The 16,369-nt window shown below is 32.9% G+C and overlaps 1 protein-coding gene across 1 annotated transcript in view; it reads right to left on the bottom strand.

Moving 5' to 3' along the window:
* Positions 1-657: 657 nt before the first annotated feature.
* The window catches only part of LOC111054456 (IDLSRF-like peptide), a 78,045-nt gene continuing 62,333 nt past the window's right edge, over positions 658-16,369 (bottom strand). The window contains exons 3-4 of the mRNA XM_039433061.1: positions 12,112-12,264; positions 658-6,459 (exon numbers count right to left, since the gene is read on the bottom strand). Coding sequence (XP_039288995.1) covers positions 6,266-6,459; positions 12,112-12,264 — 347 coding nt within the window. The 3' untranslated portion in view covers positions 658-6,265. The remainder of the gene's footprint in view (positions 6,460-12,111; positions 12,265-16,369) is intronic.

A 16,369-nucleotide genomic window follows, 5' to 3' on the forward strand; every position in this document is an offset into this window, starting at 1 on the left:
AAAAAATTTAAATGGCCGCCATTTTGAATATTTACATCGAATTTTTTTTTTATTTTATTTTTTAAAGTTGAGTCTTTATAGCATAAATTGTCATGCCAAATATCAGATTAATACAACGTTTCTTTGTTGAGATAAAAATTCCTAAGTGAAAAAAACAGAATGGCAGCTATAAGGATAACCGCTGAGTTTTGGACACTTAAAATATGACATTTGTAGTCTCCTATCATTCAGGATCAATATCCTAAAATGTTCGACACTACTTCTGAAACACTCTGTAGAATGGTTAACTGCTGATTAAAGACGTCGCCCGCTTCTCTCGTTGGTTCTCGTGGCATTCAACTGTCATTTAATCAGGGTTAAAATTTAATTGATTTTTGTGCAACCTAGAGTAAATTTTTATTTGAGAGGAATATTCACAGATAGAAATTACTGAGATATTGCATTTATTCAAATGCTAATGAATTAATATTTATTATTAAACGAAAATCCAAATGAAATGCTGTATATCACCCCCGAATTTGCAGTAGCAAAAGTCTTCGGGGGTGATTTACAGTAATTAATTTGGATTTTCGTTTAGTAATAATTATTATTAGCCATTTTTACTTGAATAGGTACCTATAAAAAAGGATGTAAGGATGTAAATAATCGAACTCCAAACTCATTTCATAATATTCCATTTACTTCAATTTGGAGAAAATAACTTTTTACAAATTTACGCCTTTTGAATTTTGTTACATAATATTACAAATATATATTATATACTTGAATAAAACATCAAAAGGGTCAGGTATAGGGGCAATGGCTGACTCTTTGAATCTCTGTTTCACTCACGTTGTACCTTCTCCTTTCTGATAATCTACAACTGAAGTCAATCTATTTTTTATATTTCAGCAAAAGGCTTCATGAATAATATTCCTTATAGGAGAGTATCAGAAAAGCCAGTTGATTAAAAGTAATAAAATCCTTTTCGTTCAATATTTGAAATACTGTTTTTCACTATACATCATTTTGTTATTTGATACAAATTTAATAACTAATTAACATGATGTAAAGTGATTATTATATATACTGCTAAGCTAGTTAGCAACTCAGTATTTGATTGACTCTTTCTAATCTAACAACTAGCTATCATTGAAGATTCTGATAGCATTAAAAAATCAAAAACCCTTGATCACTCACGAAGACTTTCAAGATAGACGAAAGAACTTGTGAAATTTTTAAATTTTTTATATTTTTTAAACCTACCCTTATTCCTTCCTATAGCCTCATATGATAAATTTAAAGACTCACCAATATTTTTCAATCTAGAGAAACCATGTAAGACAGGTAAGATTGTAAAACAATGTAAACAGGTAAGATCCACATGTTTCATTGCTGGAAACATATGAAGAAATCACTAGATATTTTAATTATCATTCTTTTGGAAAATACTGTGAAAATATATTTGACTGCTGCTGAAATAGCACAGCAATCATAGCATGTATTCAACTTGCACAATGAAGTGACTCCAAAGACTACATGTGTCTTTGTTACAAAGATTACTCATTACATTTTTTATCTTCCACTACCTGTAGACCTGATCACTTCAGATTTCACAAATATATATTAGTGAAAAGAAAGGCAAGTTCTACAAAAAACTGATTTGATAAGACGAGAGTCAGTGCTTTTTATGTTAACATTCATGGACTTTCAAGTAGGCCTGCTCGCATAGAGAGTTGTAGTTACTTAAGACAATATTTTCCTTGTATGATCTTAACCTCATCAACATTTATGATTCTATTGTTAACCCCCATAACATTTTAGGATTCTAGGTTGAAGGTTCTGAGAAAATCGCACCTGTGGTTTTTGAATATGAATCTGAGAGGTTTCAAAAGCCCGCATGAGTGATTAAGGGTTGGTAAATCTCATCCAACGTTTTCCATTTATTGATTGATTCACCTTCTGTTATTAGAATTTGAAAACATTTTGAATACACCGAATCCATATTCAATCATAATCTTAATATTTAATTATCCTATTACTAAATTGATATGTTGCATTGTTAATAGATCTAGTGATATGTTAGCGTGGCACAATACCTCACCTCCTATAATAATTGCTAACAATACTGTTAAAACGTCATGCTCTGATTGACTATAAATTAATAATTTCAGGATTGGTTTGAAAAATAAATTACGAAATCCAAAACTCTATTCATAAGACTAAAAACTTGATATTCAGTCGTTCAGTTTTTAATAATCTTCTATCAAGGAATATTTCAACAAAATTTACTCCAATACCGTTCCTCAGAACATGATGTTGTCTCTTGCAAATTGAATTAGAGTTAGAGTTTATCTAGAATCTATTGCTAGTTGTTATTAGGAAGTTGGTCTTCTTCAAATAAAGATATAATTTTCTAATTTACACACAAGCCTTGAATGAACTTGTTTGTGTAATACGGTTTATCTTTTTTAGCTATTAATTTGCTTATGAATGCAGCTAAACTAAGTTTAGTTGCCCATGTGTCCCAAACAAAGAATTTCATTCAAGAGGGACTTTCTCCAGTTACCCAAAACCATACAGACATTTGACATTCCATGAGGCTTCGATAATGTCTAATCTACTCTTGAAACAGAGTCAACCATTAATATATATCTTCCTAAACTCAATGTTTTTAAATAATATTTTATATCAATTCATGAAATTCATCAACCATCGATAAATATCTAGTTACATATTTAGAGATAGCTTGATTCTCTATGTGAGAAAAAATAATTTAATCCTAGGCATATATTACAATATATGGAAATGATGAATGGATGAAAAATATAGGTAAATAGAATCATTGAAGTTTATTTCATACTGTTTCTGCTCTGGAACACGTTTATCCAAAGATTATTATTGAATAGAAAAACTCCAAATTGTATTTTATTGCAGTTTCGACCATTCCTCTAACTTTTGGAATGTAGAAAGCGATGAAATAACAACATTGGTGAGCCAGTATGTAGTTCATATCAGCACTCTCTTAATTCATATTTCCATATTCTTTCTATGTGAACGACTTAACTCGAACGAGTTTTTCAATATTTTTCTCACTTTTCACACAAATAAGTTTGGAAACATAATTTTTTTAAATTTTCGTTAGTTACTCTAGAGTCTATAGAATGTAAAGTAGAATGAAAATGTCTAAAACAGTAGAATTCATTTGATAGAAATGTATTTTGTTGTCTGATGGATTACATTCATTGGTCCAGTGCATTAACTTTTGTAAGTTTATCATCTGTACAGTTCTACGTGATGCTGAATTGAGAAGTACAAATTGTAAATTTGTTGGAGTAGAACAATAATTCACAATAATATTATCAGTTATATTGCATAACTAACTGTATCATCTTTGATATGTTGAGAATAAATTTGACACATATAATTGGACGGTTATGAATTGTTATATTCACCTATCTTTTTTGAAGAATACAGTAGTGATTTTAACATCGCGACCATGGAATATGAATGTGGAGTAAATTATATGACACTTAATTTACTAAATAACATTAGAATATTGAACATTCAAGTGATATGAATAGCTATCATAATAAATTGCATATAAAATATGTTTTGTATTAATACTATATTGATATGTATTATTTCTCCTTCGATATGTGTTGATATGTATTGGTTTCGTTTCTCCTAGCCAATATAGTGAATAATAGTGTACTTTCCACTATAATCATACTTATTGCGGTTATCTAGGATATCAATCTAGACATTATTTATGTGCTATAAAGAGCCAAAAACATTACAGACTTGTTTCATATTTTTTGTAAACTGACAAATTTCTCATTCTCACTTTAATGCTTGCTGTTGCACTTGAACTCTCAACATCTCGAATTTGATCGTTTATTGTTTCATGAAATCACCATAAATGCATTTGAAATCACTTCATGAAATATGGAGGAATAAACTGTAGTATTTTTCAAATCTGTTCCATCAAATCATGTTGCAAAACCATTAGCTGACTTCTGATCAATTTCGCAAAAAATATTTCAAGATGTAAGTTCCAATATTTTCAAAAATACTTCGGCTGCACATTGAATCAACACGCTCCTCTCAATAAACCTTTCTCCAAGACAATTTCCATCAGATTGAATAATCCGCAGAATGACGTTCCAATTACTTGAAACTTAGCATAATTAATCAATTCAAATCAGATCAATCACTTATTCTCTTTCAAAAGTGCTCATATTTAATATAATCAAGTCGATTCAAATCAGACCAATCAATATAAAATAATCAAATCATACCCTTTCAAGAGAGCTCGTATCCAAGACAATTAAGTGATCACTTTATAAATTTGATACAAGTTTCAAATACATGTTTGGCCCTTCATATGCACAGTCATATTATTTTCATTCTCATTAGATATATGTCTAAAATTACATTCATTAGTCTAAGGGTAGATGAAAGAAATTGTTCCTATTCATACCATGATAAGAATAATAAATACACATTTATAAGAAAATAGCCCCAAGACAATATCATTATATTACAGATATAAGATTAAAAGATAAGGTTGATATTTATCAATTTCCTTACTCTTAGAAATACGTATTATTTACAGTTTAAACGTTTGGAAATCCAAAATTTTTATAAATATCACTCATCCTTAGCCCCTATACAGATCCTCTTGAGAGTAAGTGAATTGATTTTTTTCTGTAAATCTTTTGTAAGTGATCTTAATTTGAGTTTGTTTTTTTTTATTTCTCTGACCGTTTGAAATACCATTCAGTATCAATTACTCATTTGCAAAATATTATGAAATACTTCAACGATCGTGTTATCAGTTTTCATGGGTTGAAATTCAAAAAATATTCTATCACAATTTTTTATAAAAATAAATGCACACACCAATTATAATAAAATAAATACTGCAAGTTATTAACGAACATTGTCGCCTCATACTATTCAACATATCAGTATTAATAGTTAATATAGAATGTTAATTTTGATAATATTTAATGATTTTATTAAGGTGCTATTCAAAAAAAAATGAATAAACATTTGAGTTGCCGATTGATCAATTCGAATTTAGATTATTCATATATATTGGGCATAGATCATCCAGGTTTTCCTCTTGTTTAACTATTATAATTATCTAATCATTATACTTCTCTATATGGATTTTGTCAGTGCATATGAGAATCTGGGTACCTGATAGCACTTATGATTTGAAAAAATGAATAATGTAGGCCTATAATAGTCAAACATACTCATACCTTTTTCTCCAATTCGTATCAGGCCAGATATTATACCATGAGAAATGTCATGTGAATTGTTAAAAAATGAAAATAAATGCATGAGAATAGATTAACAGCCTTTCGAAAAATATTTGAGGGTAGGAACAGTACTTCATCACACAATACCATACCGTACCAATCATAGACAACTCACAGATCATTAACAACTTCATAATGATTCAATAAATTACATCTTTAGGATGAGTGCTGCATATGACTTTATAGAAACTCCATTGAATTAGTATTTTTCAAACAAATTTCTCAGTTTACTTTGTAAAAGGAAAGCTTTTTGGGAGTTATTAGAAATTTATCTGATGAATTTTATAGAAATTGAGGAACTATGAGTATGATCTATGTAGCCTAATCATTAACAGGCTAACTATATTGAAAACTCAATTCTTGTCAAAATGATTGTGATTGATCATTGCATGATCAGCATTTAAAACAAACTTTTTAAAATATAATTTGATATTTTTTCTTTCGGTTTATGTTTCCAAAATAAGTTCTCGATTATTGTAAGAATAGCTTATAGGTCTGGTTACTTTCCAATCGTTTTTATTGAACTCTTTGAAGGAAACAGCGTCTTATGATGAAAATGTGATCAACCAGTTGTACATAAATAACAAAGTGTTACAGACGAATAGACGAATAAACATTGAACATTATTAATGTTCAATATTCAATTGTTCAATGATTCAACTGTTCATTCATTGAACAATATTAATTTTTCAATTGCTATTTTCGAAGAGAAATTAATGGAAACTTCAGTAATACAAATACTGATTCCTAATATGGCTATCTTCATACGGAGCACTCATCTTGTTGATTTATGATTTCCCATGTAGAAATGTGATTTTAGCTGTTCAACAGTTGTGTGATTTCTCATCACATCAAGAAATATTTAGAATCATCTCTCAATTTAAAAAAAAAAAAAAAATGGAGCCTATCTCTCGAATGGTGTTACTTCTTGTGTTGGAAAGGAAGTAGGGCATCTAATCTAGAAATCCTGTGTTGACAAGCTTTTCCAGGAAGAATTTGACATCACCCAACTCTGAATCCTTGATTCCAAGACTCTTCAACATTCCAAGGTCGCCGTTCTCCACTGCCATGAATACAGAACGTAGATGCTCAAGGTCCGATCTCATAAGGTGAAGTGCTGCTCCAAAGTCTTCGATTGTTTGTGATTCTGCAAAAATAAAGCTCAATATTCAATCATCATCATCACAGGAAGAAAATAGAGAATAGATGATAAAAAATACAACTTAAACTCTGAACAGTTTTTCTTCTATCATGTCAAACGCCAAACTAACTGTATAGTACCTATTGTATTTTTTCGTTAGGGCTACTCTTGAATAGAAATAAAAAATAACTCCAATTATCCGAATCAATTGACTCCATTCGATTATAGTCACACATTCGGAAGGTTATAAATTTATAATTACCCTAGAAAACAGGAAATTTAGATGATAAAAACCCCATTTGAACTATAATAGTAGTATTTACTTCAATTATAGCCTGCTAAAAACTTAACTGTATACTGTAAACTTTGATAAAATAGTTTTAATGCTTTTTGAACATACCGTATCTGATATTCGCAAAAATTAGCGGTAATTTCGCCATTTTTCTTCTAAAAGCGACTCGGATAATAATTGGAGTTGTACTGTACTTGAATCCTCATCATCACTTCAAAAGTAACGGTATTCGAGTTCAGAGTTCCTTATTCTTCACCAGTTTTTGGTGAATGAAAATAGACACATCCATCTGACACAATAGAGGTAGAAATAGAATAAATGAAAATCTAAGTACTCAACTTTTTACTTAGGACATGTTTCGGCCATGATTCCATTATCAAGTAATTGAACAATTAGATAAAATGCAATTTATTTTTTCAATTATTTCATAAAGGCATCATAGCCGAAACATGTCCTAAGTAAACAGTTTTAGAAAAGAGTACTTGATTTTCATTTATTCTATTTCTACCTCTATTGTGTCAGATGGATGTGTCTATTTTCATTCACCAAAAACTGGTGAAGAATAAGGAACTCTGAACTCGAATACCGTTACTTTTCAAGTGATGATGAGTATTCAAGTACAGTACAACTCCAATTATTATCCGAGTCGCTTTTAGAAGAAAAATGGCGAAATTACCGCTAATTTTTGCGAATATCAGATACGGTATGTTCAAAAAGCATCGAAACTATTTTATCAAAGTTTACAGTATACAGTTAAGTATTTAGCAGGCTATAATTGAAGTAAATAATACTATTATAGTTCAAATGGGGTTTTTATTATCTAAATTTCCTGTTTTCTAGGGTAATTATAAATTTATAACCTTCCGAATGTGTGACTATAATCGAATGGGGTCAATTGATTCGGATAATTGGAGTTCTACCGTACAAGATTCTCATATGATGAGTAATTTGAAGTGAGAATATCAGATACTGTACACACAAGCGGTAACAATAACTGTGATTGAGGACTATACTCATAATGACAAAATTCAATTACAAAAAATTTTCACATTCATGACTCATTAGAAGGATTGACAATTTCCCTCTTCAGAGCTATAATTGATTGAGGATAATAAGCAAATAAATGAAAATTATAAAAGTGAGACAGAAAAAGTAAAACCCAATTACAATATAATTGAAAAATATTGAAGATATTTGTGATGGCGGTTCTCTGAAAAATAACTTCAAACGCATCAAAAACTGGATGGTTGAGGTAATTATAACATTGAGTTCTCATCAATCCTGTGAAAAATAAAATGTGAATTTCAAACGAAAAGTTTTCAAAAAATTTGAGACCAATAATCATTACAATATGAAATAATTGTACTGTTATTTAGTTTGGAGTTATGACTCAGTAAAGTAACACACTACATAGGCGCCGGTCTAAAATATACTGGATGGGCGTTTTCTCTTTCAGCCTATAGCCCTACATCTCATTTTCTATTGTTATCTATCATTGTTGAAAGTTCAATTTCAATACTTCGGAATAAATTTGATTACCAATTTTTTCAACTGATTTGAAAAAACAGTATTCTCGAAAAAAATCTACAGGACTGAATTCATTCATAACTAAGTTACCATCTTTCGTCCTCTGTGAAGGAAGGTTTTCCTCTTCTCAACTAAAATATTTTTCCTCCAATTCATTCAATATTTTCTATTCATAACTCCTGCCTTTTCAATTTCTGAATTCCTATCATCTTGTATTCAGTAACGTAATCTGAGTAGCCTCTGATGAATTTATGTTCTCTATATCACAGTGTCTGGTTTAGTAAGTCTATATGACAGAGTGTGAATAAGCCAATTCGTAAGGTATTAAGGTGCGTACAGATATACGCGCCTCCAAAACGCTCCGCAATCGCTCCGATCATGAACGTTACGGGAGATGTTAGCTCTTCTCGCGTTCCACTCTTGCTCCCCGGTCGATCATCAATCGATCTGCTAGAGTGACGTTCGATTGCGGAGCAGAGCGAAAGTCTGTACGCACCTTTAGAGCAAGAATAGTATATAGTTAGATAGCTATACACTATCCTTGCCTTTAGAGTCCATACACTCAAAAATATTATAATCTGTCATGCTACTTCGAAACCGTCATTCCAACTTCAAGGGACAGTTAACAAATTTACTGAAGAAATTCTTTAATTTTCAATTGCGTCATAGCCATCCCCTGTGGACACTGCAGTAATATGCCTAGAGTATTGCTGTTTTGCTAAGTATACATACTGTATAGTATATAGTACGCGTTCCATAGCTCTCCCTCCGTGACTTTGAAACGGCATATAGGCAAGGTATGGTTTGCTGATATTCCTACTTTCAAAAAACAAGCTCCAGAGTACCTATATAGTGAGGTCCACGTTATAACGGCAGTAGAGGAAGATAGGCGAAAAACGCTGCGAACCTCTGTCTTGTCAATGCCTTCTATAAACGGTAGCTGACAGGTTTATTGATGCAAAACTAACTGTTCATACTCGTTTAAAATAATTAATTATATTTTATTAAGCAGGAAATTATATTTTTCAATATATTCATAATGAAATTTAATGATTGAGATGAAATATTTTGTTAATTAATTAGGTATTAATTCTCTCTCTCTCTCTCTCTCCAATGGCGCTACAGCCCAAATCGGGCTCTGGCCTCAACCAAAATACGCCTCCATCCATCTCTATCTAACGCCGCTCTCTTCCATCCCCTCAATTGTAACATTTCATTAGCATCCTTTTGCACTCTATCCTCCCATCGCTCCCTTGGTCTCCCCACAGGTCGTCTTCCTCCAGGCTGACCAACTAACACTTTCCTTGGCACTCGTGTTTCAGGCATTCTTTGCACATGCCCTGCCCATCGGAGGCGCATCAATTTTATGTGGGCCGATAATTGGGGCTCTGCATAAAGCTCTTTCAATTCAGCATTCGTACGTATGCGCCATTGTCCATCCTCGCAAACCGGTCCATAGATTCTTCTCAGAATTTTTCTCTCAAACACATCTAAGATACCCGCTGTTCTGGCTGTGATGGTCCAAGCTTCACTACCGTAGCAAACCACCGTTATTATTATACTCTTATAGAGCTTTATTTTACATATACGGTGTACATTTTTATTCTTGAGTATGCTCAGTAATGAGAAAAATGTGCGATTTGCGGCAAGGATACGTTTTTGAATTTCTTTTTGCTCTTCATTACAATTGGTCACACAACTTCCTAAGTACGTGAAATTGTCAACTACTTGGTAATTCTTCCCACCACACTCCAGAAATGGTCCAAGCCGATTCCTGTTATGTCTTGATTGGTTGAATACTTTAGTTTTGTTGACATTGATCTCCAGACCAACTTCTGATGCGCTTTGCTCCAACTCCAATGCTACGTTTTTCACGGCTGCAAGAGACCTTCCAAGTATGCCTATATTATCAGCATATCCAAGTATTTGTGTTGACTTGATCATCAATGTGCCACTCCTATCCACTGAAGTCCTCCTAATAGCGTGCTCTAGGGCCAAATTGAAGAGGATTGGTGCCAATCCATCTCCCTGCTTCAAGCCACGCGCCACCCCGAAACAGTCTGTGAGCTCTCCTGCCACTCTAACTTGACATACAGTATTTTCAGGTATTAATTCTACATTTCAAAAATAAACCAAGCAAATAAATGAAAATTATAAAAGTGAGACAGAAAAAGTAAAACCCAATTACAATAAAATTGAAAAAGATATTTGTGATGGCGGTTCTCTGAAAAATAGCTTCAAACGCATCAAAAACTGGATGGTTGAGGTAATTATAAAATTGAGTTCTCATCAATCCTGTGAAAAATAAAATGTGAATTTCAAACGAAAAGTTTTCAAAAAATTTGAGACCAATAATCATTACAATATGAAATAATTGTACTCTTATTTGGTTTGGAGTTATGACTCAGTAAAGTAACACACTACATAGGCGCCGGTCTAAAATGTACTGGATGAGCGCCTTCTCTTCCAGCCCAGCCCTACATCCTAATTTATATTGTTATCTATCATTGTTGAAAATTCAATTTCAATACTTCGGATCAAATTTGATAACCAATTTTTTCAACTGATTTGAAAAAACAGTATTCTCGAAAAAAATCTACAGGACTGAATTCATTCATATAGTCACTAAGCTATCAACAGGTATTCCATTCAATATGTTATATTCATAACTCCTGCCTTTTCAATCCATATTCTGAATTCCTATTAACTTGTATAAAGTAACGTAATTTGAGTAGCCTCTGCTTAATTTTTGTTCTCTATAATATCACAGTGTCTGGTTTAGTAAATCTATATGACAGAGTGTGAATAAGCCAATTCGTAAGGTATTAAGGTGCGTACAGATATACGCGCCTCCAAAACGCTCCGCAATCGCTCCACGCACGCTCCGCAGTCGCTCCGATCATGAACGTTACGGGAGATCTTCTCGCATTCCACTCTTGCTCCCCGGTCGATCATCAATCGATCTGCTAGAGTGACGTTCGATTGCGGAGCAGAGCGAAAGTCTGTACGCACCTTTAGAGCAAGAATAGTATATAGTATACACTATCCTTAGCTATACACTATCATTGCCTTTAGAGTCCATACACTCAAAAATATTATAATCTGTCATGCTATTTCGAAACCGTCATTTGAGCTTCAAGGAACAGTTAACAAATTGACTGAAGAAATTCTTAAATTTTCAATAGTGTATTCTGCGTCATATTTTCCCTTGTGTACACTACAGTAATATGCCTAGAATATTGCTGTTTTGCTAATTATACTTACTGTATAGTACGCGTTCCATAGCTCTGCTTTCAGTGATTTTAAAACGGCATATAGGCAAGGTATGGGTCGCGGGGTGATATTTCTACTTTTAAAAAACATAAGCTCCAGAGTTAGTAAGTGTGTTGAAATATGAAGGATGGTAGATATTAGATTAAACTTTGACGTGTCATATACTGCGGGATCGTTGCTACCTTAATGCAGTTTAATAATTGTGACGGACAAGAAAATTAAAGTAAAGTAAAGTACCTAGATCCCTAGATGGAGGAAGCTCCCTACAGATATTCGATGTTTTTGAACGGCTAGTATTGTAGTCTAGTGGCTCTCCGCTGATGGCAAAGCTACAGGACTCGGACTGTACATTGTTGTTTAATCTGGATGGATAAAATGCAGTTTATGAAATATATTTTATAATATTTTTCAATTAAATCGCCACTTCGAATGACGCTATTTTGAATACACTAACTCCATGATTGAAGTAGTGTTCAACTGCTTGACTTGGCGCAACATACTATTCTTGTTTTAGTATTTCTATTGCAGTGTGCAAAGCTACATTGAAGTGAATTGGAGTGAAATACCTGAGAGTGTGATGGCAACTTTATCGACGCCACCCAAAGGAGCCAGCGCATCCCTTGCCTTGCTTCCGAATAGTTTTTCCAGGTAGTTTGGTCCATGACTGGCTAACAGAGACTGCAGAAAACTGGATGTTTCCTCCACGGGAGGCCGCTTTGCTGCTCACACAAAAACATTAGTATCTTCCATTTTTGCAAATAATTGAATTTTTAATAATTGAATAATTGAGATTTTAAATTAATAGTAATTCACGTAACAAGTCCGGTAACCATAATTTACCGCATAAGTATGATTGTTTCTGCCGGAAACGTAGTTGAGGGCAGAATTATCATACATATGCGGTAAATACGTTACCGTACTAGTTACGTACAATATTTTTTGTCATACTAATCTGAGAAAGAATAATATTGCTGAGAAACAGAAACCATTACCTGCTGCTGTTCGAGCTACTGCATTCTATAAACATGACCTAGCCCGTAGCGCCTAGTTCATAACAGACAGACCCTTCGAGCTCAAATAAATAATGATAAAGGCCTAAATTATAAGATTTCAGATGAGTTCTTATAACTTGAAAATTCTTAAATGAGTTCTTTAATTATTTGAGTTAGTATATTAATCACTCAGATGTTATTAGGACTCAGTAGAGTCCTAACATACTCGACTGTAAAGAAAACATTATGATCTCTTTACAGTATAGTATGCTGTAATAAAAATTACATGTTTTCTTGTTCTGCAAACAGCTGTTTACCGGCTTGATTTAATGCATGGAAAACAGCTGCAATTGAGTAAGTATGAAAAAAAAATTATTTTTGCAGAATTCATGACGAGGTGTTGTATTGGTGAAGTAAATTAACTCGTCATTATAATATTATAATTGATTATTTTCTTCACAATATAGACTACTAGGAGAACCTGAACTGAGTGAGAACCATAATTTAACCATTATTTTTAACTCGAGAATATTGTAAAAGTTCGCCTACAGTATGAATGCTTTGGAGCGTATTTAAGTTTAGTAAAACCAAAAGTTTAAATTAAGCTGGGTTTTCGTTTGTGCGTAAATGCCGTCGTCGACCACGACAGGATGAGGATCTCAGATTGGGTAGATTTCAATTTCTCTAAATAACCTAAAATATTATGTTCAATTATGTTTTAATAGAGAAGGTTGAGTTTATGCTTTTTTATATCTTTAAATGGCAATATGTTGATATTATTAGAAATGTTTTTATTCTTGAATGATAAACACAAATAATGAAAAGTTATAATAATAGACCTAATATATCAGCTGTTCTAGCACACTTGAAATTTGGATAATATGAATGTCAACAATGCTTGTCGTCGTCGACTGCGGAAGTTTACGCAATAACGAAAATGCACCTTTAGAATCAACCATTGAATCATTTTAGGGCCGGTTTCCGAACTCGGGATTTAGCTGAGTTCTAGACTTTAAGGCCTGCCGCTAAGTAGACCCACGAGAAGCAACCCACGCCGTGGGATGTTTTGTAAACCATTGCTAGGCTTCTCCAGACATCTGTGTAATGATAATAATACATGCAATGAATAATCCACTTGTCAGCTGATTGATTATGAATAATTCTATAGCAATGGTTTACAGAACATCCCACAGCGTGGGTTGCTTTTCGTGGATTAGCGTGGGTCTACTTTGCGGCGGGCCTAAACAGCTGGAGTCAGATAATTGGCTTTCCGAAACGGAGCCACGTTCAAATTGAATTTCGTAAAACTAGAAAATTGAACGCAAAATAAAAAAGAGTAAAGTTTTGAATTATTGAGGAATGTTTCATTTTGTCAAGAAAAAACGTTTCCAATATAGAAATGAGAAAATAAAGATTATCAAGAAAACTACAACTACGCCTCGTTTCGGAAAGCCAATTTTCTGACTCTGTTTAAAGTCTAGAACTTAGCTAAATACTGAGCTCGGAAACCGGCCCTTCACTAAAATCATCACTCATATGAGTTGGCTCAGTGAACACTCTGCTTGCTTGAGAAAACAAATATGGTTGGAGACAGTCGCTCATCATCATAGGCCGAGTAGTCATGATCTATTAGTTGAAAGATTCTCGGATTGAAACTATTGATTGGTACGCACAATGGTGGTAATTTTAAGGCTAATCACTGGAAATCCAGTATAATAGATACTTACTTTTCAAATAAGATCGATATTTCTCAAGTTTTCAATTAATTGTTTCCTATGGTACATTTATTTATTCTATTTCTTACATCAACCTCCAAAATTAATTTTTTTTAAATAATATTCCTGGACCGAAAATTAAGAGGCAAAGCAGTGATAAACTTTTTATAAAAAATTTGGTGAGAGATGTTACAGGCTCATCCTAGTTTTTCCTGCGTGGTATTAATTATATTATGATTGTAGTGTTTTGTACAATAAATGAAGTAAATGAATATAAAGTTTAAAGATTGTTTTATTTTTAGTCTGACTTGGACCACCACCAACTAAATACACACGGGCTATTAGATAAATAAAACGGGCCTGGACACGGGTACTAAATAGACTGAGAGTTGTCTGGGTTGATTAGTTGAATCAAACTATATCAAACATTATGGCATCATATTATAGCCTTTGCAGTAAAAACATCGGAAAACCATTAGACTTTTTCGAAAAGTCTGATCAGCGTGGTGCATAGCTTATTCTACAATTTTTTAGCATTCTCAATCATAGCTCTAATAAAACTTCACGAATTACGTTTTCAGTCGATCTCAAATCGGGATGAATTCAAATTCGACTTTATCAGTTCAAAACTGAATCTTTAATTTCTATCAATACATAACACAGAATTCAAAAGGAATGAAAACAAAACCAAATATCCGTGTGCCGGATCAAAACAGTCTACTCACTTTTCGATTAGTTTTTATTGTTTGATCAGTTAGATTGATAAGCTTAATTGATAAATTATGTACTATATTTTCATTTATGAACTTAATCAATTAGTTTCAGTTGATAGTGCACATCAATCTCAGCGATATTCATTGCTTTTATGTCTTGAAACGAGATCCGGTTATGAGAAATACGAAATCTAATCACAATTTTTACGGTCTGCTGGAGTGCAATATTATCAAGCGCATAGCTTGAAACACTGGGGAAATTGTCTCGCTTCCTTTTTTGTTACGATCTCTAAAAGTGGAGGCTGGAGGAGACGGAGAGGAAAAGGAGGGTGAGGTAGTTGAAGTGTGCGAGGACAGACAAGGGAAAAGAATATGAGAGCAACAAGTAGTAGGCTATGAACGAGTTGGAGCATAAAAACTGAAGGGCCCTCTGAGTTTCAACAAGTAGGAGACGCTGTATGTGACCAAAACTGTTGAAGCAATGCCCCAAGGCTTTCAGGGAATGCTCTTCCCCAAAAATCACACCTAACTTTTAATATATAAAATACAAGATTTAATATCAATGCCAACCAAATTTGATATTTGCAATTACTGTCAATTTTTAATCATGACATAGATTTTACCTAGTGTGTTAAGATTCACTATTGTCCGTCATTACGATAATCTCCATGTATATCCTGATTACTCATCAGTCTTGAGCTCTGTAATGCAAAAATTAGTGCCGAGCCTTCCAAGCAACTGTTTAGCAGCAAAGATAGTATTTTATAATCGTACGTAAAAAGCAATTTCAATTCAAAAATTAATTTTTTTCGCACAACATAATATTATTACAAAACATTGTACCGGCTAAAAATACAAAATAAAAAATACTAATGAAAATCCACTTTGAAAAACAACTTTTTTCAACATTATTTGTTTTGCTTTAGAGGAGAAAAACATAAAGCGAAATAAAGATGGGAACACCTAGGCATAAGCCCTATTGGAGTGCACTTCTCTTAAAATAAAATAAATTTAAGACAAGAGTAGTAGGACCGCTACGCTCTACACAAGAAATAAATTCTATTTATGTAGAAAATTAATATTTATAAATTTACTAATGTTACGGTTTTCATAAAGTGTTCATGTTGTATTTTAAAGATTGTAAAAGGAGCAGTATTTACAATCGGTCATGGGCTTTCAAATATCTAACTTGTAGCACGAAACTTACATACGTTAAAACTGTAATCACATTTATTTATTATGGGATTGATAGATGATAGAGTAATAGCATTGCCATCTTTAGTAGGAGTATCCCGCGGCCACTGATGAAAATAGAAACTTTGTTAAAATGTGTTCAGTCAGTCTTTCTAGAAAGCATTGAGTTAAGCTGTTACCCACACATTAGTATCAGAGTTGTGTCCGGTC

This window comes from Nilaparvata lugens, chromosome 7 (assembly GCF_014356525.2).
Source record: "Nilaparvata lugens isolate BPH chromosome 7, ASM1435652v1, whole genome shotgun sequence".
Taxonomy (NCBI): domain Eukaryota; kingdom Metazoa; phylum Arthropoda; class Insecta; order Hemiptera; family Delphacidae; genus Nilaparvata; species Nilaparvata lugens.